Source organism: Natator depressus, chromosome 3 (assembly GCF_965152275.1).
Source record: "Natator depressus isolate rNatDep1 chromosome 3, rNatDep2.hap1, whole genome shotgun sequence".
Lineage (NCBI taxonomy): Eukaryota > Metazoa > Chordata > Testudines > Cheloniidae > Natator > Natator depressus.
Window position 1 is genome coordinate 16,985,302 of NC_134236.1, and position 25,907 is coordinate 17,011,208.

The 25,907-nt window shown below is 42.3% G+C and overlaps 1 protein-coding gene across 3 annotated transcripts in view; it reads left to right on the top strand.

The window, feature by feature from the left end:
- Positions 1-25,907, top strand: part of RUNX2 (RUNX family transcription factor 2) — a 104,455-nt gene that overhangs the window by 37,055 nt on the left and 41,493 nt on the right. For 2 of the 3 annotated variants that reach the window (XM_074947465.1, XM_074947466.1), the window contains exon 4: positions 23,192-23,365. The exons of the other annotated variant lie outside the window; for it this stretch is intronic. In XM_074947465.1, the coding sequence (XP_074803566.1) occupies positions 23,192-23,365 (174 nt within the window). The remainder of the gene's footprint in view (positions 1-23,191; positions 23,366-25,907) is intronic. 3 annotated transcript variants of the gene reach the window in all.

Genomic DNA, 25,907 nt, shown 5'->3' on the forward strand with positions numbered 1-25,907 from the left:
ACCAGCGCAGTTCTGCACAAGGGGGTAGGCACTTCATAAGTCTCAGTGTTGTGCTCATTACATGACGTATAGGGCCCTCATTCAGTAACGGACTTAAGCACATGCTTAAAGTTAAGATTGTACTTAAGTCCCATTGATTTCAGCTCAAGTGTGCTTAAATGCTTTGCTTAATTGGGGCCTAAGCGAGGTAAAGTGACTTTGCATGAATCATCGGCAGTCGGATAAATTTCACCCTCTATAAATACAAATCCTGTTGACCCTAGCTGAAGCTTAGCTATTTCCAATTCTGAAGGCCTCAGTCTTAGATTTTGCTGTCTACTAGCTGAGAGAGTTAATGCAGCAATTGAACGCATGCCTTATGCAATGTGACAGGTGCTAATCTTCCAGGAAATTCATCCCACATCTCACCCATTAAGGGAATTTTATATTAAAATGGCTTAATGTCTCCTTAAAGGTGTCAGCGAGCATGCGAGGACCACACAGATTTGGTTCCACTGAAAGTAATAGAGTGAAATTGTCTGCATAATTATTTTAGTTGGATTGAGAATCTGCAGTTCTCCCTTGCTTCAGGAAATAAACCTCTGTTAAAACCATATGGCACTATTCTCCGAAGAGATGTGATTGCAGAGGCACTTCCCTTTCAGATATCAAGGCAAAATTAGAGAAAGTAGTCATGTTTGTGCATAATAAATACAACTGTTTCTCTTTGTGAGCAAAATATGAAAGTGTCGTTTTGGTTTTTGTGTGTGAGTGTGTGTGTATATATACTTGCATAATTTATGCATTGCAATAAATGATACAGCAATTGTAAAATGTCTGAGACCCAGAAGGCATGTATTGTTATATATACACATAGCAAAAAAGTCTGTCAGGTTGAGTTAAGCCCCAAGTTTAGGTTCTGTAAAAGCATTTTAAAAACCCATGATCAAGAGAAAGAATCTCCCCGCTCTTTTTTAGAAGTTCCTAGTAAAAGGGAAGGGCGTTTAAACATTCAGGGAGAAGTAAAAATAGTAGATAAAAACTTTACACATCATTCTAGTGACCCCAAGATTACAGTAACTTTAAGAGAATAAAGATTTGACAGCACTTTGTATATAGTCAATTTCACTGTTTCTTGTAAATAGCTCAGCCCTACAGTTTTGCACCTGGATCCAGGCAGGTAGACCTCTGATCTCACTCAGACACACTGAGTCCTGTATAAAGCTTCTTCTGGAATCAGAGCCTGAGGGAGCAATCCCACAAACCCTTCCCCATATAACTGTACACATGCGAGTATCCCCATTGATACCAATTGGACTACTCACATAAGTAAAGTTACCCCTGTGCGTAAGAATTTGCAGGATCAGGCTCTTAGCTAGTCAGTTTCCCATGTTGATAATGTGAGAAATGTCCAAAATGAGATAGGAAAGTGTGAAAACCACAAAACTTGGTAGAGCAGGTGTAATTGCTCTAACCATTATTTGCATATGACTTGACTGCCCCTTTAAGTTCAGTGGGCCCAATTCTCCACTCACATCAGTTTTACACAAGTAAATTTCCATTGAATTCAATGGAGATTTACACCAGAATAAGTGAGATGATAATCAGACTTCTTGTGCACCAGAAAGTAAAACTGCCTCAGACTAAAGCAAAAATAATTAAAACTGTTTTCATTGCCAAAGCTGAGTGAAGTGCAGAAAGTAAACAATCTGCATAAAGGGTGAAAAGCAAGTGTCCTAGTAATATTTATTCTGTTCTAATAACCTAATATATTGGCAATGACAGACATGGAAAATATTATTTTTATTAAAAAGAAAAGGAGTACTTGTGGCACTTAGAGACTAACAAATTTATTTGAGCATAAGCTTTCGTGAGCTACAGCTCACCTCATCAGATGCAGTCCGTGGAAAATACAGTGCGGAGATTTATATACATAGAGAACATGAAACAATGGGTGTTACCATACACGCTGTAACGAGAGTGATCACTTAAGGTGAGCTATTACCAGCAGGAGAGTGGGGGGGGGGGAAAAACCTTTTGTAGTGATAATCAAGGTGGGCCATTTCCAGCAGTTGACAAGAACCTCTGAGGAACAGTGGGGGGCGGAATAAACAAGGGGAAATAGTTTTACTTTGTGTAATGACCCATCCACTCCCAGTCTCTATTCAAGCCTAAGTTAATTGTATCCAGTTTGCAAATTAATTCCAATTGAGCAATCTCTCGTTGGAGTCTGTTTTTGAAGTTTTTTTGTTGATGGCATATATCACATTGGTAGATGTGCAGGTGAACGAGCCTCTGATAGTGTGGCTGATGTGATTAGGCCCTATGATGCCACACTATCAGAGGCTCGTTCACCTGCACATCTACCAATGTGATATATGCCATCAACAAAAAAACTTCAAAAACAGACTCCAACGAGAGACTGCTCAATTGGAATTAATTTGCAAACTGGATACAATTAACTTAGGCTTGAATAGAGACTGGGAGTGGATGGGTCATTACACAAAGTAAAACTATTTCCCCTTGTTTATTCCGCCCCCCACTGTTCCTCAGAGGTTCTTGTCAACTGCTGGAAATGGCCCACCTTGATTATCACTACAAAAGGTTTTCCCCCCCCCCCCACTCTCCTGCTGGTAATAGCTCACCTTAAGTGATCACTCTCGTTACAGCGTGTATGGTAACACCCATTGTTTCATGTTGTCTATGTATATAAATCTCCCCACTGTATTTTCCACCAAATGCATCCGATGAAGTGAGCTGTAGCTCACAAAAGCTTATGCTCAGATAAATTGGTTAGTCTCTAAGGTGCGGCTGCTACTCTGAAACATGTCATTATTTTTATTATAATTCAGTTTTTAAACCAGTCTCCCTTTAGTCTTATCTACCTGGGTTTTTAAACCAGTGAGATTTGTACCTGTAGCTACAACTATTTAAAAAACCACACATAGTGATTTATCTATATCTACTGTAGGAACATAAAATAATTACACCCACACTCTGTACACAGGAGCAGATTCACTTGTGTCTTATTTGCTTAGTGTTTTCCCTTGAGTTGGACCCTGATAGAGACCTCAATAAGGAGCACATTATAAAAATCTGCATAGACTCACATGACCATCCTGCAGTTCACACCAGTTTTAAATATATAGAACCCAATTTTACCCTCCAGTACACAAGTGCAACTCCCATTACACAGGAATTCAGAGTGTAGAGTTGGCCCTACAGTTTCATTTTTCATGAACTCTTCTTAGAATCTATATCCAGGTTGTGGTGATTATACCACACTGAAATTCATACCTTAAAAATTTCACACATGTCCATTGCTGCATCTCAGATATATATCATGGTACTGATCTTCCCCTGAAACCCTTTAGGTCTTGACTTGCTGCATAGCTGCAGGTAAATGCATTGGTATATGTACGCTATCACAGACTATAGTGCAGGGTCTTTATGGAGCAGGTAGACCCAGCCTAGAAGAAGAAGAAGAGCACAGGTCACATGGAGTCTGAGTTTAGGCCTGAGCTCAGTCCCAAGCTCTAATCCAGTCCTTTAGGTGAGCAGGGGCTGGGAGCCTACACGGGCCCTTAATGAAGGAGGGAGCATCTTGTCTGGCTTTCTGGCAACCCCTTCTGGTCATTGCAAGGAGCAGTAATGATGGGCCCAGCCTTCCTCCTTCAGAAGATCACCAGATGATGGAGTAAAAAGAAAAGGGAAGGATGCAAAAGGAGCTCAGATGACCCTCTGATTGTGAAGAAGCTAGCGAGAGCAAGCAGTTTCCTTTCTTTTCATTGGGCAGTGCTGAGAGTACTGCAGCTCCTAGCAGAAGAAGGCTATCATTGGAGAAGGTTACCCTGTCATTTTAAAATTGTACTCCTTTCTTCTTTTCAGAAGTTCTCTGAAGCTGGAAAATATGTTCTGTGGCCTCCTTTTCCATTTGGATTTATTTTATTAAACCAGTTAACACCCTAGTGTTTCAAGGTTATGCACCACCAAAACACCTCCACCCTTCAACATCATCAGTGGTGTAACCAGAGCTCTCTGGTTAATGTTTTTCAACTTAGTTTCTGATGCAAAAATGGGACAAAACTTCAGGATCCATTTCCCACAAACTCTAGGGTGGAAGTTAATTGTATTCATGCCTGAGGAGAAGAAAGTGCTCTCTATTGTGTTTATGTAGGTCCTATAAAATTGTGCTGATTGTTTAAAATGCAGAGGATTTTCCCCATCACTACATTTTTTTTAAAGGAGATAATATTTTGGCCCTACAGATCTTCAACTGTAATTGTAGAATGTAAGCAGGCATCATATTCTTGTAATAAGTCACATGGCAGTCAGAGAAGCAAGTCATTAATAAGATGCAGATTTTCAAAAAGACGGAAAGACTTTGGGCCCAATGCTGCCACAATGAAGTCAGTGGCCAAACCCCTATTCATTTCAATGGTTGTTGGATCAGCCCCAATATAAGTTCTCTTTTTCTCTTTCTGGGATCACACCTTTTGTTTTGTAAATGAAAATAGGACTTGCTACCAAAACCCCCCCAAAACCCCAGGAGAGAAGCTTGCTTTAAGCAGAATGAGGTATTTAGAATGATATTAGTAGTGCAGAGATGACTAGCATTTCCAGCATTTAAGTACATTAATGCTATTCCCGCCAGGTTCAGGAGACAGACATAATGCCACTGCAGCATTGCAGAAATGTTTTCCACTGGTGCACTTTAGTGGGCATCCAAACCTAGTGCCTCATTAGAAAGGAACACCTGCCAGTGATGATCCAATGCATTCTAAGGTCTTTGCAAATGTTAAACACGTACAAACATACATTTTATATATATATATATATATATATATATATATATACACACACACACACACACACACGGGGGGGGGGGTGTATTTCTGTGCAAATACAACTTTGAACACCATTAATTTCACAGCTGCACTTTTGAAAAGCTTATGATTTTTATAAGTGGACATTTACAGCTTCTGTTTCTTTGATTTTCTTTTTTCCAAAGGATCACACCTACAATGTAATGCGCGAGTGGTTTTCTTTTTAACAGTGAATCATGGCACTAGCCATAGCATGGTCAAAGCAAAGTGTGCGAGCTAGAGTCTACGATAAAAAAAAAGTCGAGGGAGCTTTGTGAAGTATTGCATGGTTAAGTGAATTGGTAATGAGACAGAGACTTTATTTCTAGGTTGCTGGATCCATTCCAGCCCAGGTTGGTAGTGACCAAAAGTTAATACCATCATAGCTTATGATAATTTATGTAAAATGAGTTCGTTGACTCAGTCCAGGTCTTAGACTGCAAGTGTCTAATTTCACAACATTGCCACTGTAACAACACCCTTGTTAACAAGCTGAGATTGGAATGGGCATAGAGACAATTATCCCCTCCCATCTTAAAGTTGGTCCCACAAGTCAAGACTGGGGCATAATGAAGAACCTTGTGCCCAGGCTGTATCTGCAGAGAAACTGTGACTCTAGGACTGTCAGTCCACAAGCACAAAAAGTCACCAAAGAGTCATTATGAATAGTCTGGTAGTACTTGGCATGTGTTAGGTACTTTTCATATACAGAGACAGCCCTTGCTTGCAGGAGCTTGTAGTCTAAGGCCCTGAAACAGGGTTACACACAGGCAGAGCCCATTGCAAGATTGGAGTCTAAGAAGACTAACAATGTATAAAGTGTGGAGGAGAAGGATAATTCATGCAGGCAAAATAGATCCAATTTATACAGTGCATACTTAAAAAAAGGAATTGAACTGGTCTCCAGGGCCCCAGTACGTTGACATTATTAATTGGCTGATTTCTTGTAGGTGTCGTGGCAAAAGGTACTTTAATATTTATTATATTATCATCATCATCACTATCTAAGCTGGAAAATGCCAAGCAGAACTGTCATGGTGCTGTACTACAAGGACCTTGTTTGTGGAAGAGGGAGAAAGGGAAATTCTATGAAGAATCTCCCCCTGCAGTAGCCCAGACACTGTTCAAAAGCCCTCACCGTGTGTTTATCATTTCAGTTAGCAATGCTGTAAATGACATCACACACTGCTTGCATTGGACTCACTCCAGCTTCCCCCCTGCCCCTCCCCCCCCCCGACTGATCCTCTTCCTACTCCCCTTCCCCCTGCACGCATTCTTTGGGATTTGCTGCCTACTGGTAGCCAAGCATACAGAGAACTGGGGGTGGGGGGGAGATTTATTCAGTATGAATCTGTTTTCCTATTGTTTTTAAGTTCATGGGAGGCTCCCTGTTACTAAACAAACTTACAACTGAAGGCAAAGGGGGTCAGCCTCCTGTTAGAGCCTTTCTAAAGAAGATAGTCCATTGTGGCAAACATAGCTCATTAATTACCTAGCTATCCCTCTGCCCCCCCCCCAAACTCTTGCTTAATATTGACATTAGACCTAACCTTTCAATCTAATGAGCAGGTTAAATATTTTAACATTGGCTTAGGCCCTGATTTAGCAAGGACCCACTCCATTATTACCTGTTCAACAAATCCCATGAGCATGCATTTAACTTTAGCTATATACTTATTTCTCATTAAGTCATATGCTTTAAACGCTTTGCTGAACTGGTCGTAATAACAAGGAGACCTTGTGTCACCTTAGAGACTAACAAATTTATTTGGGCATAAGCTTTCATGGGCTAAAACCCACTTCATCAGATGCATGGAGTGGAAAATACGGTAAAGAGGTATAAATACACAGCATATGAAAAGATGGGAGTTGCCTTACCAAGTGGGGGGGAGAGGGTCAGTGCTAACGAGCCAATTCAATTAAGGTGGAAGTTGACAACTGTTGAAAATAGCCCACCTCCACCTTAGTTGAATTGGCTCATTAGCACTGATTCCCCCACTTGGTAAGGCAACTCCCATCTTTTCATATGCTGTGTATTTATACCTCTTCATCAGATGCATGGAGTGGAAAATATGGTAAAGAGGTATAAATACACAGCATATGAAAAGATGGGAGTTGCCTTACCAAGTGGGGGGGAGAGGGTCAGTGCTAACGAGCCAATTCAATTAAGGTGGAAGTTGACAACTGTTGAAAATAGCCCACCTCCACCTTAGTTGAATTGGCTCATTAGCACTGATTCCCCCACTTGGTAAGGCAACTCCCATCTTTTCATATGCTGTGTATTTATACCTCTTTACCATATTTTCCACTCCATGCATCTGATGAAGTGGGTTTTAGCCCACGAAAGCTTATGCCCAAATAAATTTGTTAGTCTCTAAAGTGCCACAAGGACTCCTCATTGTTTTTGCTGATACAGACTAACACGGCTACCACTCTGAAACCTGGGGCCATAATGTAATCCCGTTATTAATACAGCTGAGCTGTGGCAGGTGAGGTCAGCCCTACAGGCTTGGGGCTAGATTCTGCCCCCAGCTGCACATGCATAAACCTGGAATCACTCTACTGAAGTCAATGGATTTACATTCATGTAGCCCAGAGCAGAATCTGGCCCTCTCTGTTTTCCTTCTAAGACTGACAACGAATGAATTATCCCTTCTGAGATCCTTCTGAATGATGTGTTCTCAGGAGCAGCATCCCTTCTTTATTACATACAAATAACAATGCTGTCCTGTTGTACTATCCCAGAATTTTAAAGCCTTTCACTGCTCTGGCGAGATTTCCCTCCATTTTCCCTGCAGACTGTGATTAGCCCGAAAAAAAAAAAATCTGTATTCATGGTCTTATATTTTTAAAAATATTTCCCTTCTGGGGGTATTCGAGTTCTACAATTTGCTACATTGTTTTCAAATACAATCTTGTGCCTTAACTCAGTGAATCTCAACCTTTCCAGACTACTGTACCCCTTTCAGGAGTCTGATTTGTCTTGCATACCCCCAAGTTTCACCTTGCTTAAAAACTACTTGCTTACAAAATCAGACATAAAACTACAAAAGTGTCACAATACACTCTAACTGAGAAAATTGCTTATTTTCTCAGTTTTACCATATAATTATAAAATAAATCAATTGGAATATAAATATTGTACTTACATTTCAGTGTGTAGTATATAGAGCAGCATATACAAGTCATTGTCTGTATGAAATTTTAGTTTGTACTGACTTTGCTACTGCTTTTTATGTAGCCTGTTGTAAAACGAGGCAAATATCTAGATGAGTTGATGTACCTTCTGGAAGACCTCTGTGTACCCCCAGGGGTAAACGTGCCCCTGGTTGAGAATCACTGCCTTAACTTAGCTGGTGGTTTGTGCCAGCAGAAATGATCCATTATCTCTCGTTCTCCAGGTTGGCATGGATAAGGGGGTGCACAGGTTCCATCTCTAGATGATGGTAATAGCTGCTCGGCACACAGAATCACCTCCTGTCAGGGCAGCTGCACCCATATTTTCCCTCTGTCATCCAGCAAGGGCACCAACTCTCAGGCTTCCAGTTCCCCAGCTGTTGCCTGTCTTGGATGAAGACCCACATCTCTCTCCCCACTCCGTTCTGCGCAGTTCCCTGTCTTCACTGTGTTATTCCTGGCAGAAGCAAGCTGCCCAAACATACCTGCTTGCCTTCTCTTCAGTGACGGATAACAATGACTGTCAACAGTTATAAGTTACCACACAGATCTTTCTGTGCAAGCCTGTTTTACTCTACAGAGAAAAGCTATAAGAACAATAAAATAAATAGAACCTACATAGATACTAATAAGCCTACCATAGATCACTTCAACCCTAAAATGGGCTGTGGCTGGAGCAGTCTTCCAAACCCAACCCAAGGGGTTTCTTGTGTGATCACAAGTTCATCACGGCCTCACCTCAGAACAAGCACATAGTCTTATGGGGCCTCTGTGGGCACTGTCCTTCCAACTCTACCCTAAGGATTGGAGCCCCCTGTGCTCCCGGGGTCCTGCCCATTTGTTTGATCAGGAAGAGGGCCCTGAGCCAGTTTAAAACTAGGCTGTTTATCCAAAAATCCTTTCTTTGTCTGTTGGTCCCTGGAGAATCCCATTGGAACTAGTATATGCACACCAACGGCTGACAATGGAGGAAATATGTAAGCACCCCTGTCCTCCTCGAGAAAGTACATACAGTGCCACTACAGCACATGTACAACTGCATTTTTAATACAATGGGACCCCAAGGTATTAAACCTAATTCAATAAGGTTTAACTTAGTTCAGTAAAGTTTATCATAATTCCATAAGGTTTGGCCAGGACATTGCCAGTCTGTCACAAGAATAATAAATACAACACAACAACAATTATTTAATAATATTAATAATCCTTTGCACTTTCAGAGTATGCTTCATCCAGAGATCTTGGAGCTTGTAAAGGTTGAGTCTGACTTAGTATTGTGTTAGTCTAGTTGTACCCCAGTGTAACTTCATTGAAACCTACTGGAGTTTACTCACACTCAGACCTGCTAAAACCAACGTAGTAACACAGTGATGAATCAGGCTCACTAATTCATTTAGCCTAGTAATGCCCCCTGGGAGTCAGGGAGGCAGATAAATATTTTTATAGATGGAGAAAACTGTGGCTTCCTCAAGTTTTAGTTACTTAAGTCCCTATTTAGGCACCCAAGAAGCAGCCTGGTTTTAGCTGTTGACTTCAGTGGAAGCTGCGGCTGCTCAGCACCACTCAGAACACCAGACCCAAAGCTAGTTTAAGAGCCTAACTCGAGGCACTTACATTTAAAAATGTTGCCCGCGTGACCTGCTCAGCATTACACAGCGGGTCAGTGGGAAACCCCAGAACTCTCAACTCCTTTCAACTCTATGTGCTAACCACCAGACAGTGCTTTCTCCCTTAAGGTTTTGACACAAGAAGTCAGTCCACCCCATCTGCCACCTGGAATAAGACTGTCACTAGTGAGATCACCAGAAAGGGGACAGAGCATAACAAAGAGAAGGGATCAAAATGGTGGCTGACCGCAATGAGGATTGGGGGGAATCTTCAGGACACCATCTCAACTAGCATCAGTTAGGGCATCAGTTATGCATCACTTAAGGCTAGGCATCTGTAAGACTTAAGTGTTGCATAGGCTTGTGCTGGCACTCGGCCCAGAGGTGAATTTCACCCGGAGAACTGAATGGATTCTGTCATATGTCTGCTGCCCCATTAAACCCATATATTACCAGCAGCACAAGACTTTCATCATATTCCGGCCTTTTAACCAGGCTTTAGATTGTAAAAGCAAGAGCAGAGAAGAAGGGTGTTAAGCATAATTTTTACTGGGGAAACCACCAATTCTTTATACCTTTCAAAAGGAAGAAAGAGAGACATCCATCAAACTGTCATTGCAGATTAGATGCCACAAACCTAAGCCCACGGAGCAGCCAGGAATCTGTAAACCTTTTAAAGGCTACGCCTGTTTTTGATTTTTTTTTTTTTTAACCTTTATAGATTTTAGTGGAAAACATTAATGGGCCAAGGGATGTTTCACATTTCTCTAAGGTCTGACAGACTCTACACGAACTGGATAGAAGTCCAGTGTTATGGTTCAGGTTAATTAGCTTCTGTGTTATGACCAAGAACAAATAATACTGTCTGTCTTTCTTATTAAGGCAAGTTTGAAAAGCTGTGTTTGATTTAAAAAAAAAAAAAAAAAAGACTGCTGCATCCTGGCTTCTGTCTACATTTAGCCTGATTTGAGGTGCCCTTTATATAACAATAATTTGATACCACTCACAATACTTGGCACCCCAAGCGCTAGAGTGGAATGTAACAAGAACACTTTAGCAGGTCGGAGTGTGAGTAAACTCCAGTAGTGCTGGAATGAAAGGGTAGGGCATTCAGTGTATGTCTCTCCCTCGCTTGGCATTCACAGACAGTAAGAACTCGAGGATTAACATGCTAGACTCCGTTTATTACACATGGGTGGATAAAGCAATTACTTGTCTATCAAGGCTGTAGTAAATTGTGCAACAGCATTAACATGGGTGGATATGGGATAAATGCTATTTTGCCATAGAGGGTGCTGATACACAAGATAATCCTTCAAGTCTAACTTGTAAAGACTGTTTTCCTTTGGGGTTTATATCATGTTTCCCTTGCAAGCATAGACTGAAACGGCGACTTTTTATTTTCAATCGCATTTTCAGCTCCCTTTAGCCATCTTAATTTTATTAGAGAGGTTATTTTAGAAACATCCCTTCTTTAATTACATTTAAACAATCTACTTAAAACCTGTTGCACAGATAGAAACACAATCGTCTTTTAATGCAGCAAAACAGTCTTTTGAAAGACGGTGCATACACACGGACATATCCCTCCCTTATTGCTGGACTGTTGTATCGTCCATGCCTGAACTCCCATTCTAACCACAGCATTCGGCCTGTAATATGCCCTTGGTTTTGGAGAGAAAAAAAAACGAAAGTGCACCCTATGGATGTCTAGAGAGCAGAGGGTTGCAAAACAGCACACAACTGGAGAGGTCTTAGACTAGATTAAAACTAAGTCCCTTAAATCTGTTTTAATGATTGTGTTTACATCTTCCCCTCCTCAGTCCTTTAAAGTAGTCAGGTTTCGCAAGCGTTAAGAAAACCAACCCCTCCTGCCTGTTGGAGGGAAGCCAGTTCAAAGTAAGAGATTTTTTCACTCTCCCCTCACCCTCCTTCTTTTTCTATGATCTTTACTGCTCTTCAGTTTAGCAAGACCAGACTAAGGACCTACTTTATAGAGTAGTTTTCCCTTTTTTTAAAAAAAATGTTTCTTCCCATTCTTTATAGAGATTGTTTGATAACAATGAGGATGATAAAGTCAGGATGAGGAGCTCTTGCTGTTTTGAAATGCGGCTCCCTTTTAAAACGTTTTTTCCTTTGCTCAAAAAAAAAAAAAAAAAAAAGAAGCAATAAATAGACCAAAACCAAACAAAAACCAAACAAAACATAAAATAAATAAAAGGAAAAAGAGTGCAGCAGATACTAGCATGCAGAGGGAATGAAGCCAGGGACTGGGAATTGCGTGAAAGTCTCTGTACGATTTCTCTTTAGAATCCTCTAAAGAAATTTGCCAACCATGGCTAACTGGGTTGCTGGCACATACACTGGTGCATTATGTTCTTTAATGAGGTTTAAAGGTGAACAAGAGTTGTGTTGAGATGCAGGGGGCTCCAACACGGTCTCTGTCTTTCCCATGTGTTTGTGGCGGTAGGGTTTGTTTTTTAAAAATAGCCATTGCATTGCGTGAATTTAAAAGCCTGGAGGAAATGGTGAATCACTTGGCTGAGCTGGGGAAGATCTCCCAGTGGGAGATGGGAACTTCTTTAATGCACAGTTCTGAGCTGCAGAACAGAGGAGAATGGGTTTGGGGTGGGGGTGGAAGGGTAGATGCCAAAGCACTGAGCACCTGTAGGGCTGCAGTAAGTCTGAAGTGAAGTGTGGATCTCTCTGGGTGAGGGCAGGAGGGAAGGAGGAGACACTTGTTATGCCACACTGCAGTGTGATTTTGAGCAGAGCACAGGGGAGATGGGAAAGTGGGGGATTCCTGAACTGTGGCAGCCTCAAGCTGGGCTGAGGAGCAGAGCAGAAGGGCAGACTAAAGATGATCACGGGGGAAGCAGTTCCAGTCATGGCCACGAGGGAAACCCTTCCTTCACTTCTGCACTTGCTCTTTTCTTGGGGCTCCTTGTCTCTTTCATAACTCCAGGTTTGTTCTAGAAATGAAACACTTGCAAGGCAAATGTAGCGGCAGCACTGAGCTCCCGCACACAAGACCCATAGGGCCCAGTGGAGGGAATAGCAGCTCCCTCCCGTGACCACCACCACTGCACCACTGACCTCAATGGGCACAGGGTTGGGGCTGTTGAAACACTGCCCCTGCTGGAGCTGGTGAGATGCAGCAGCCAATTTTCGCATCCGCATTCTAGGGGAGGGAGGGTTATATCTCAGCTGCTGTGATTTGCTGAAAAACCTGACCCCTAAAGCCTCCTCCTAGCTGTGCACATGTGTGTGTATGTGTTTGCTTTTCATAGGCCACGATTTTGTTAAAAAGAAATCGAAATCTTAGCACTTTATATTTTCAAATATTTTACAAGCCCTGTTCTTGATTCACTCTCATGGGCACAGAGGGATGCAGTTTGCCCCACGGTGGAATTACCCCTCAATCTGCAGGAAACTTTAAATTTCAAATGGGGCTTCGCGGGAGTCCCATCTAGGCAGGCTAGCTGGGTGATGAGCTGCACTGAAGCTTGCTCTTACTCCCCAGTGGGAAAATGCCTACTGAACTGGGAGATGTGCTGAGGGCCAGATCTTGCACCATTTAAGTGCCAAGGCTCAAAATCCCAGCCCCGGCTGACCCTACCCACTTTGGACCTGATCTAAAGCCCACTGAAATCAATGAAAAGATTGACTTCCATGGGATCTGGATCAGCCCTTTGTTGGCAGTACTGGCCTGCTTTGAACCTATCCAAGATCATTGTATCACTGGGGTGAGGGAATTGGAAAGAGGTGGTCAGCTGGGATTCCACCAGAGGACTAAATCGGGCCCTAAGAATAAGAAATCAAGTCAGCTGAGCCTGTTTGCTGTGTTAGTTTTCATGTCATTTATTTATTTATTGGTTAGTGTCAGGTGTATTTTTGACCCGCTCTGTGTAAAAACGTCTCCACTTTAAGAACAAAAACCTTTGGGGGTCTTGATTTCTGTCCATGTGCGTGTGTAACCCTCATTAATGCTAATGGAAGTCCTGTGTGCATGGTTGGGAGAGTAAGCCCTTTAGTCTTTCATGTAAACTGGTGCCTTTAGCTATTTAAAAAACAAACATCTTTTTCCCTCCCCTGAGTGAATTAAAGCCAGTATTGCGCCTATGTAGCGCCTTGTTTTATGAATTATAAGAACTTTTCATATGTAGAACCTATGGTCTAATTATGTAATTATGTCTCTTGGGTAGATATTTTTCTTCTCATAATTATGTCTTTACCCAAGAGACTGGAAGGGCTCCAAGCTTTCCGCTTTCATGGGTAGAAATTGTTTGGCTTTCTTTTTCATTCTTGTTGATGAATTTTGAGTTGTATGCAGCATGTATGGCTTAGCAAGGGGAACTGCACAGGGAAAGCAACAAGGAGCACAGTGGTTTGTCACAAACAAATATTCACAGGAATATGGATTTAGTAAACAGGAGCTTTTTTGGCTCAGTTGAGGGACCTTGCTTGCAAAAAGCTAACATGATCCTTCTGGATAGAGGTTGATTTATGGCATTCTTGTGTTACCTCTAGAGCCCAGATAGACAGTTGCTTTGGAGCTGTACCTTGCTAACATGATGTATCTGAACATTATAAGAAAGATGAATATCCCTGCCTGAATCAATGACATCATTCACTGCCAGCACAACAAGCCATCTAGAAGTCCTTGGGCCCAATTTTGAGCTGTTTCACCAGGGTAAATGCAGAGTAGTTCCTTTGACTCCAGATTTACGTCAGTATAATTGAGATCACAATCAGGCCCATAGAGACATATCAGGCTGTAAGTTCACCTGTGCAATTCCTATTGATATTAATGGGATCAAGTGCAGTAAGATGTCCAGAGACAATGGGGCTTGAAAGAAACTGCTGAGACATGTAATTCATCCCCTTCACTAGTGTAGCAATGTTGTCTACAATGCACCCCAAAGTATTTTACTAGTGTAATAATCTCAAAGTGTACTAGGGTAGTCATCTCCTGGCAGATCATTACATCGGCAAATCAGTTCCAGTATCGGGATTTTTTTTCCTACTATCTAACTTAACTTTTTCTTTTTCAAGTTTCCTACCATTAGTGGGGAGAGGAATTAATCAGAGATTCCACCCTTAGGCCCTAAACCTGCTCCCATTGAAGTCAATGGAAAAAAACATCAGTGGGCTACAATCTAATTCTTTATGCTGCCCCCTTCCTGGAGCTCCCATGTGTGTTACTCAAGGCTGCCACACCTCTCCTTTAAACACACATCTGCTACCAATCACAGTCTGATGTCACACAACTTGGAAACGTACAGAAAACCTGAACACCCCTTTGGCCACAAAGAGCAATCTGGATGTGCTGCTTTGTCTACCCTTCAGACTGTAAGTGGCATGGGACTGTGACCATCACTTCCTCTGTGTTTATACAGTGCTGTGCCCTCTGTTGGCATATAACAACAAATAACAGCTCTGCCTAGACATTGAGGCAAATATTGCATGTCAGAACCTCCATTCTAATTGGGATCACCCACAAAATCTATGCACAATAGGTGGGTGTGTAGGATCTTAATTTCACCTTCATTTATGAATTTCCTGTGCTAGGCTTTCATACAAAGATATTTGACTCTCCTATCATTTGCTGTTTTTGTTGTGACAAAAGCATATCAAAGTGAAAAAGGTGCAACTGGGTGAAGATTGAAAATACCCAGCCCACTCAGGGATAATAAAAACATCTGTCGACAATCTGGTAACCAGAGCTCCCTGGTACCATAAAAAAATTAGTGGGTGGTTTGCTTGGTGCTAAATAGAGAAATCTACATTGTCCCTGCATATGGCTAGACCAAGTATAATCTGATTAATTTTCAGCCCCACACCCAAAAGCTGCAGAATAAAAAAAAAAAGGTAAAAATCTTGGGGCATCAGATTTACATTAGGGTTCTCCAGGTTGACCTCTCAAATGTTCATTTGAAGTGGCCAGAGGCTGTCAACTAAACTGACAGTAAGAGCCCAGTGATCAGAGAAAAGGTCACCTGCCAGCAGACATGGACAGTATTTCTGTGATCCAGGAAACTAGGAAGCAGTCAGATCCATCTAGAGTCAAAGCTATAGCCTGTTTTCTGCCCTGGAAGGAATGGGTAATGTATGATAGCCCTTGCGTGCCATCTTTAACATGTTCTTGACTGAAGCTTTCCTGCTTTGATTGGCAAGTTTGAGTAGCATGCGAAGTTATGGCATGTGTGTCTAGCCAGGGTTTTGTTTTGTTTTATTACATTGATTGCATCAGATCTATTTTCATACTCTGAACTGGGGCTGCAACTCCTGCAGCAGGTTAACCGCAGTGCAGTCTGCTTCCAGAACCTTTGATATACAGGTTTGGTTAAAAGAGCTGGGTAGGATTGATAGACTAGGATATTGCTCATTGCAATGATGTGGTAGATTCACAAAAGTAGGCGCCTAAGTCTGGGTTTAGGCTCCTCCGTCCCAGTTTAAGTTCCACTGCGATTCACAAAACTCCCTCTGAATCCTGTAAGTGCCTGAACATACTTGGTTTCTTAGTTTTTGCAATAAGAAGGTTGCTAAGTGCCTATGTTTCCACCTCTGGGCATGCACGCTGCTGCTTCACTATTAACATCTATCTCCCACCTCAATCCCAGAGCCACACACACCTTGGGGTGGAGACAGGTGTTTGGCCACCTAATTCGTTTGTGGGGCCCCATCCGGTAGGTGTGTCAGAGGCTGCCCACCAGATCAGGCCCTGCACGTGACTTCACAAAAAGCAGCCGAGAGAGGGAAAGGAGGAGGAGCTCCCTCATAACTTTTAACTCAGTGGTTTGGGTACTAACCTGGCATGTGGGATACCCTCCTCCCCCCCCAGTTCAAGTCCCCCGTCTGTGTGATGAAAAGAGATTTGAATAGAGATCTGCCACATTGTAGGTGAGTGCCCAAACCACTAGTCAATGGGATATTATGATGTGGGGCTCCCTCAGTCTCTCCTGTTGAAGTTGTTCCACTGTGAATAAATACTTAGAGTCATTGGAGCAGTGGGAGTGGACCCTGGGTCTCCCACATCCTGGGTGAATGCTCTGCACACAAGGCTATTGAGTCATTCTCATAGTTGTGCTCTCTCGCTCTCTCTCTCGCACATGCACCCTCTCTGGCCCAAATGTCTAAGTATTTGGCTGCAGTGGAACAGCTTCAACAGAAGAGACTGAAGGACCCAACCCCCATCAGAATATCCCATAGACCCCTGGCACTCCCCTGAGCTGTGGCAGACCCCTGTTCAAATCCTTTCTCCTCAGGGGGGAGGAATTGAACTTGGAGTCTCCTATGTGAGTACTCTAACCACTAGGCTAAAAATTATGAGGGAGTTCCTCCTTCCCCCTGCTGCCCCTCTCCCCCAGTTTCTTGCAAAAATTGCCTTTGGTTCCTAACTCCAAAGAGGGTTCGCAGCTGAAAATGGCTAGCAGAGACAGGTGCTTCCCTGAAGCTTGGATTTAGGCACCTATCTCTGAGAGAGAGGGGCATAGGGCACACCCCTCTCATTGGTATATCCCATTGGCTAGCTTAAGCAGCTCCCAGCCTAGCATGCTGGCTTTTGTGAATCAGGCTCAGGTGCCTGTTTCTCGCCATTCATTGAATACTCAGACTTTGTGAGTCAATGTGTTCCTGTGATTTTACAGTGCCTAAGTACTTTTTTAAATCTAGCCTTATGGGGTAGAAGAAGCTGTTGGGACTTGAGGATAAGAATTCCTGGATGCTACTCCAGGCTCTGACTCTGTTCTTGGACTCTGAGAACAAATATACTAGAGTACTTTGTTTAACTTCTTCCTATGTAACCCTTCTGCCAGTTGGAGTTGGCAGCAACCAGGGCCAGGTTCAATATCTAGGGGTTCCTTTTCAACAATACAACACAAAACTGACTCAACCCCCCTACCCAGTAACCTGGCAGAATTACATACTATTCCCTGAGCGCCTCTAAGAGGCAGAACTTCCTCTCTCGCAAGCACAGAGTCTGAGTGTAGAAAAGAAACTTTTAACAGAAGGAGGGAAGTAACCTGGCATTAATTTGGGAAAACGCCACAAGCAGGATTCATAAAACCATTCATAAAACCATGAGCACAAGCCCCATCTCAGAATACACTGGGCAGTGTCCTTTTCCCTCAGGTCCAGCAAACAAAAGTTCCTTTTACATGCCCCTCCCTTCTCCCTCCACCACACCCCACTCACAGTTGTTGTCCTTGGTCAGTGCAGACCCAGAGCTCAGAGGTGCATCTGCAGAGTTCACCTCCTACCCTGGGAGAGAGGGAAGGGGGACAACAGGGGACACAAGAAGGCACCTTGCTCGCTCCACTGTCCGGGTACTCGTTCACTGCTCCTCTCCCCTGGCCACTCATTATGATGTCTTCAGGTCCCACCATATAACCCAGCTCTCAGTGATTTCCGCTATTAGTGTGGGACCCTCACTGCTAATACACACTGGGCAATCTCTTGCATCAAAGACACTGTCCCAAAGCAGGTCTTATGCCTAATTCTACTGCTATCACCCACTAGAAAAAGGAAGGGTCAACTGGTATTTAGGACCCTCAGGGAAGACCCACATCACCAGCTACATAATTCCTGTCTTCACCCTTTCTCAATTCACTTGGCTTTGGCACCCACGTCCCCTGCCTAGCGGGTGCAGTTTAGTTGAGGGTGAGTCCCTCAATCAGGGTATGCCAAGCACAGTTCTGCTGCCCTTGATTCACACAACAGGATAATAACCCTTTAGTACCCCTGCCCCAATAACAGAGAGACTTGTGATCCGACACCAGCCAAAAGTGATCATTTGGGCAAAGCAGTCCCATCATGCTGAGCGCCTATCCTGTTGGATGTGCCCATGCAAACAAGGTCAGCTCCTGAAGTCCTCTTTCCCAGCTCATCACTAGATGTCAGAGAAGAGTTCATTCAGACCCTGCTTAGACCTATATTGTGTCCTCTCTTTTTGGCATCAGTCTTTCCAGTGATTTCAATGGGCTTTGGATCACACCCTGATTCAGAACCTGACTAAACAGGCCCAGTTTTTTCAATATCATTTCATATCAGAGACTTGCAATGTCTCTAACCACCTTTGTAACCTACCTCTGAACCTGCTCTGTTTCTGCTATAACTTGTTTGAAGAGGGTGACCAGAATTGAACATAGTATTCTGGGTGAGGCCATCTCATTGAGCTGTATAATGCTATTAGAACATTTCCAATATTATTTATTCCCATTCTTTATGCAGTCTAACATTGCTTTTTTAAATCACTGTTGCACATGGATCAGAGGTTTTCATTGAGCTGTCTACAGTGACACCCAGGTCTTTTGTCTGAAATAAATTATGCCTCACACTCGAGACAGAGAAATACATCTTTTCTTAGTGTGCTCCCTGGGGATCAGGAATTTCTCTGTCAACGGATGCATATATCACTACTGAGATGAAAAGCAGCCTTTGTGCAGTGAACTTCACATTTATAGCATGTATTTCATTATTCCTTCTCACATGCTGTTTGGAAAGTATTTTTCTAGGGTGTTTCACTGTATGGTGTACCTGTTCCACAGGGACTAGGGGTTCGCAGATCCATAGGTATGTAAGGCACTTAGGGTGGACTTCACACAGATGCCTAACTCCCATTGAAATCAATGGGAGTTAGGCAGTTACATAATTTTGTGAATCACACTCTAACTCCTGTGGGTTGTAAGCATTTCTGAATTTATTGTTTTCAGGTCTTATTCTCCAAGGACAGCCTGGTGGCCTTTGATTTAAAAACACTGCAAGAGTCACAGCTCAGCAGCACACAGGTGTCATTACAATGGAAGTTTGGTTAGAATGGTTTTATTTGTCATTAATGATAGGTAAGGGACTTACTCAGCCATGGCTTTTGTTATAATACAATAATCACACAAACTTGAGAAGACAAAATTTAATAAAACCTCTCTAGAGGACAACACTATGTAAGCTGGGTGTTATCTGGCATCCAGAAACCCTTTTGTCCCAATGTTCCTTTGTGTCTTGGCCCTAAAATAAAAATATTGACAAGGGGAGGGGCAGGCCGGGAATGTCTATGGCTCTTATTTGGCTTCTAGAGCCTCATAGGGTCTGTCTAACTGCAATTAGATACCTGTGGTGGGCCCGTGCCAGCTGAGTTAGGCTCGCAGTGCTTTGGCTAAGGGGCTGTTTAATTGCAGTGTAGACATTTGGGTTTGGGCTGCAGCCCAAGCTCTGGGACCTTCCCATCTTGCAGGGTCCTAGAGCCCAGGCTGCAGCCTGAGCTGGAATGTCTACAACGCAATTAAACAGCCCCTTTGCCCGAGTCAGCTGGCTGGGGCCAGCCGTGGGTTTTTAATTGCAGTGTAGACGTACGTTTTGCTTCCTTGATGCTTTGGGTCTTCCAGACCTGGGGAACCCAACCTCCTGGGCCTTTTAAAATTTTTTACTGTAGACTCCTCCAGTTTCAACCAGCTACAGAGTTCTTTCTTCTTCACTTCCTATCCTAAACTGCTGTGTGCAGTTATTTTCCACTAATAGACAGTTGCTGGGTTCTGCCTCAGAGGTGGCTGCATTTCAGTGTTGGATTAAGTTTGGAGTAAATAATGTATGTAGTATAACCTTTGTTTTTACAGAGCTATGTGCTGAAGAATAAAGCATGGTCAAAAGCAAGTTGAAGGCCATCACGTGCATACTTTTTCAGACCTGGGCAGCAGCTTACAAATAACCACAGATATAGTTTACACATTATATAGTTCAAGTTTGTGTATCAGTCTGTTAGGAAAGTGCTTTGGGATCTCTGAGGAGGAAGGGCACTACTTAAATGTACAATAGAATTTTTGTCTGAAAAAACAAAGCAAAAGCCCATTTTGGGGTTGATTCATTTTCAGATAAACTCAGCCCTGGTGAGAGAGATTAGGGATAGGCTAACTCTGTTTGTGGTATTTTGAACTCACCGAAAAGAGATTATATTCTGATTAGGAACAAATGCAAACAAAGGAGAAAGGAGAAAAAATCCACTGGAAAAAACAGGATGGAAAATGGCACAGGCAGAGGGAAAAACAAACACAGAGCTTGTAAAAAAAAGGAGAGAGGTTGAGGAGAACTTCTATGGAAAAATACTTTATGTGTGAAAGTTACTTCTTTAGATTTAACAACACCTAACTTGTACCACAGTGCTTTTCATAGGTTCAAGAGACAATGCAAAATATAGCCAGTTAAGATATTATCATATTAATTAAACTGCGATTATAACATTACCACAAATGAACCAAAAAACCATTCTATATCTATGTTAATCAACATCGCTCCAATATATAGGGTACCCACTTGTGCCAGCCTAAGTTTGGGTGGGCTGTTCTAATATGTAACACCTGTTTCCCTTTAATTAGGAGGAAGAAACATGTTTGTTGGTTGGGGGGGGGGGAACATGCTTTAAAATGACAGGAAAATGAGTCAGCAAATTAGTTTAAAGAACCTTAAAAATTGTTTGAGACTCCTCTAATCTCAAATTAGATCCACTTCTCTTCACACGCCCATTCCAGCCTCTCAATTTTCTGTATAGAAATAGGATTTCTCTGAGTCTTGTACTAGTACCCGTACAGAAATTGCTTGCCTGCTTCCACCACCTGTTGTCAGGGTTCCAATTAGATAATGTGTGTTATATGCCAGGCGCTCAGGTACTAGGATAATGGATGCTATAAAAAATGCCTGTTTCTAGAGATGAAGGATGGTTACAGTACAGGACTGGGAGTCATAGGATCTGGGTTCTAGCTTCTGAGTTCACTATCTATTACCTTAGCTAAGTCATTTCACCTCTCTGTGATTCAGCTTCCCCATCTGTAAAATGGGGGAAATAAACCCTGACTATCTCCTATTCTAAAGATTCATTCATTAAACTCAGTGAAGTGCTCTGATACTCTGGTGATGAGCATCATGGAAATGCCTTAAAATGAAAAAAGTCTTTGAATACAAGTATGATGATGGAGGATGCATAATTTCTATGATAGAACTGGCAGATCTTAAGTAAAAGTACTTAGAGTATCAGCATATTGGAGTGGGCATTCTTATTTTTGATTAATGTCATTTCGCCCTTTAACTTCTAACAACTGCACAACATTAAAGAACATTCCTGGTTAATCCATGCAGTATTCGTGCAGCTGAGCTAGTAGCAGGAGCTGGAGAGGGAGCAATGATGAGGGGTAGCCCATTAAGTAAAGGGAAGTATGGGACCCAGCAGGATTCGTGTCATCAGATGCAGTTTTGCCATGTTTTCCTTATTACACCACTCTTTTGGCTTCTTAAAGGAGACTGGCTATTTAGTTCTGATTTATGAATAAGCTCCAAAGTTACGGAATAATAAGTGAACCATAAAGACTAATTGTAACAGAGTAATACCAAAAAAAAAAGGTCAGATTTTCTTAGCTATCTGAAAATCTCCATAATAAATGGAACCAGTCCTGGAACAATCTCTCACCCACACACATATATGGGTAGGAGGCTTATCTACATTAGAAACTTTTGCCACTTTAATTATCCCACTGTAATTAAAGCAGTAAAAAATCGCTAGTGTGAACACAGTTTACCAGTATAAAAGTGCTTATATTAGTGTAGCTCACTCTGGTTTGGGAAGTGGATGTGGTATACATCGGGCTTCAGATTTTAGGTTTTTAACCAACAAACACCAGTACAACACCCCAAAGCAAAAAATTAAAAAATGAAATCAGTGTTTATCCAATAAACACTGGAAAAATACCAGAAATGGTTATTCAATTCATATTGACTTCCATTTCCCATTGCAGATTTTTTGTATAGTTGATGTCCCTGATACCTGGCTTGTATCTAAGGGCTTGTCTACTTGGAGTAATACTGTGGACTACGAGGATGTGATTTTTAAAGCACATTAATGTGTTGCGCATTAGTTGGTCTGTGTAAAACTTTTTTGGTGCACACTAAAAGTTCCCTAGTGCCCTTTAACATAGTGCTGTGTGAAACAGCACTGTGTGTATATGTAAAGAGAAAGCCCCGTAAAACACTATTTTGGGGCATCTATGTACAAATCAAAAAGTGCAAAACATAAACACCAGAAAATGAAATAAATAAACCCAGAAAAACAGAAGCCCTTGGTATATGCTTATAGTGGTGTAACTGCATCCACAGTAGGACTTTTACTAGTATAACTGTCACAAATAAATTACACCTCTAAACAATAGAGTAGACCATGCAATGTACATGCTGCTCTTTCATTCTGTAGAACTCACAGTGGGGCAGATCCTCAGCTAGTGTGAGTTGTCATAGTTCCCTTGCAGTCAATGGAGCTATAACAGTTTAGACTATCTGCGGATCTCCCCCACAGTTTTTAATACTCAGGTGCACCACTGTCTAGTAGGTACAGAAGACTCTATGGCATATGCCCTCACTCCCTGCCACCGTTCTTTCACCAGCTTTGGTTTCTGTCTCTAGCCAAAATGCCTAGAGAACCCACAAACAGTTAATAGGTCTTTACAGATAAGTTGGGGATTTTTTTTTGTATGGTAATTTGTTCAGTCGTGTTAATAACCCTTTTATTTTATGATTTGCTGTTTCCAGGGCACAGACAGAAGCTTGATGACTCTAAACCTAGTTTGTTCTCTGAACGCCTCAGTGATTTAGGGCGCATTCCTCATCCCAGTATGAGAGTAGGGGTCCCGACTCAGAGCCCACGGCCCTCTCTGAACTCTGCACCAAGTCCTTTTAATCCACAAGGACAGAGTCAGATTACAGGTAAGAGACAGAACCATAGGTTTGACTTGCACAGGCAATGGTAGTAATTGGTTGTGGATATTTTTGTGTCGACTGTAGAGAAGTGAGGCTGTTACAGAGTGAGAGATATGCACCAATCAAAGCTAGCTGGGAAGCAGATTTTATTCTTTAGCATTTAAAGATGAAAATGTCTTTCTTTTCTTAAATTAATTTTTTTAAAAGACCAAAATGTCAAAATCCAGCAAATAGGTGAGGAATCTGGGGAAATCCAAGCACCATGATGCTCTGAAATAACCCACATATGTGCAGTGGTGCAATACATAGAGATATTCTACCTGAACATATTTACTCAGCCATGCTGTTTACTTTGCTGGCAAGAAAAGTGGCCAACATTGTACTGGTGTTTTCAGGATAGCAATGCAACCTTCTCACACTGTGGCTTCTCTCTAGTGCCAGTTTATATCACTTTCACAATCAACAAAGTGGAGTACATGAAATTCTCCCAAGGCTGCTAATGAGGATTGTATGCAGCCGTTCTGACTTCTGATTTCACTGTGCTGAGAGAAAAATAATACATTACTGTGTGTAACAAATTATAAAAGTGAAATGAGATTTTAACTATAATTGTGCCAAAGATTTGCAACAAAATCCTAAAAAATCCACATCCAAAATTCACTGGGGTCAGTATTTTGTTAAAAACATGAAGACTTAGTAGGTTTTACAAACTTTTTCCAGACAACCTGTGCCTGATTGTGAGTCAACCTGGGAAGATTTATGGTTTCATGTTTCAAGTGGTTTTGACATGATACCAGCTGAAACTCAGTGGTTTAGATGAAATGTTGTGGCTTTGTTTTTAAAAAAAAGTTCAAACCAGTTAATTAATTTGCAGTAAAGAATAAGTGGGTTTTTGTTTGAACCCAAAACTCAATGTGAAACCCCATGAGAATCGAAACTGAAAAATAATTGTTCTCATGAACCTTGGTAAATGGAAACTGCCAAGTTTCCCACAGCTCTAGAGCTCTCACTTTAACTCTTGTGAAATATGAATATAATATATATGAATATCATGGGACCTGCCATCCACTGATATCTCATATCAGGTTCATTTGCCAGGCTTCCCTTTTATTAGTTAGGCATCTGAAATCTGGATTTTGCTGCATATAGTGCAGTCGTTAAGAAGTGCCAGACCAAAAGACCCATGGTCTCTTTAGTCTAGTATCCTGTCTCTGACAGCAAATGAGGACCCAACTCAACTTCTAGAAAAGACAATGGACAGGCTTCCCACTTCAGAGCGGCTGGATCAGGCTCTTAAAGGCATAACCAAAACCCTCCTCTTCCTTCTGCCTCTCTATAGTTTACCTATTCTGCAACACTGTTTATGAGGGGGGGAGAGTGGAATTCTTCCTGACCCGCATCTGGTGATCAGCTTATGGCCTGAAGCAGAAGGACTGAGAGCCCCTGTAACTTTAATCCTCGCTAAGTGTAACTTCATATACTGTTCTCATTCACATAAAAGCCTCCTGTAGAAATTGTGCTTCTGGGTTGGATTAATAATATACTTCTTTGCCTTGTTATGAATCAGCAGCAGCACTTACAAATCCTGGAGGTGAAAACTTCAGATGTTTAGATGGCTGCAGACAAAGCCTTGGTCTTTACTACTCACGGCACAGTTAGAATCAACAGTTAAACGCGATGAAGACTGTGCTGACTGAGGCTATGTCTACACTACAGACCTTACAGCGGCACAGCTGTACCACTGCAGCTGCATTGCTGTAAGGTCTCCCCCGTGTAGCCACTCTAGGCTAGGGTGACCAGATGTCCACATTTTATAGGGATAGTCCTGATATTTGGGGCTTTGTCATAAAGATGCCTATTACCCCCCCTCCCTCTGTCCCGATTTTTCACACTTGCTATCTAGTCACCCTACTCTATGCTGATGGGAGAGAACTCTCCCAGCAGCATAATTAAACCACCCCCCAATGAGCAGCAGTAGCTATGTTGCTGGGAGAGAGTCTGGTGCCGACATAGTGCTGTCTACACCAGCGCTGTTGTCGGTGAAACATGTTTTTTGACACTCCTGACTGACAAAAGTTTTACTGACAAAAGTACTAGTGTAGACATAGCCCAAGACTCAGGTTGGTGCTGCTGGGGCAGAGGGAAGCGACTTGAACTGGGAAGGGGTGACTTCTCTATGGAGTCGTGGAGTACGTCCTCTCCTTGCCAAAGAGATTCACAGTTGTTGGGCACTGTTGAATCCCTGATGGCTTCAAGCAGCAGCAATGACTCCTACCACTTTTAAAAAATTGCAGCTAGTTAAGGGGCTGCAGACTCTCCCTGCTGTCACAGCCCTTGCCACAGTCCCCCACGCTTTGTCTGCCCCTGCTTGTATGAATGCAATGCACTCAGCCATTGAAGACTACTTGCTGGCATTATGGTAGCCCACCTGCTTAATAGAGCCATCAGTGAGAGCCTGGTACATCTGTGCTCCACGAATTGCACTGTCTTCCCTATCTGTTTTTGGGTGCTGTTCAATATGTTGATTCTAATCTATGTAACCCTATAC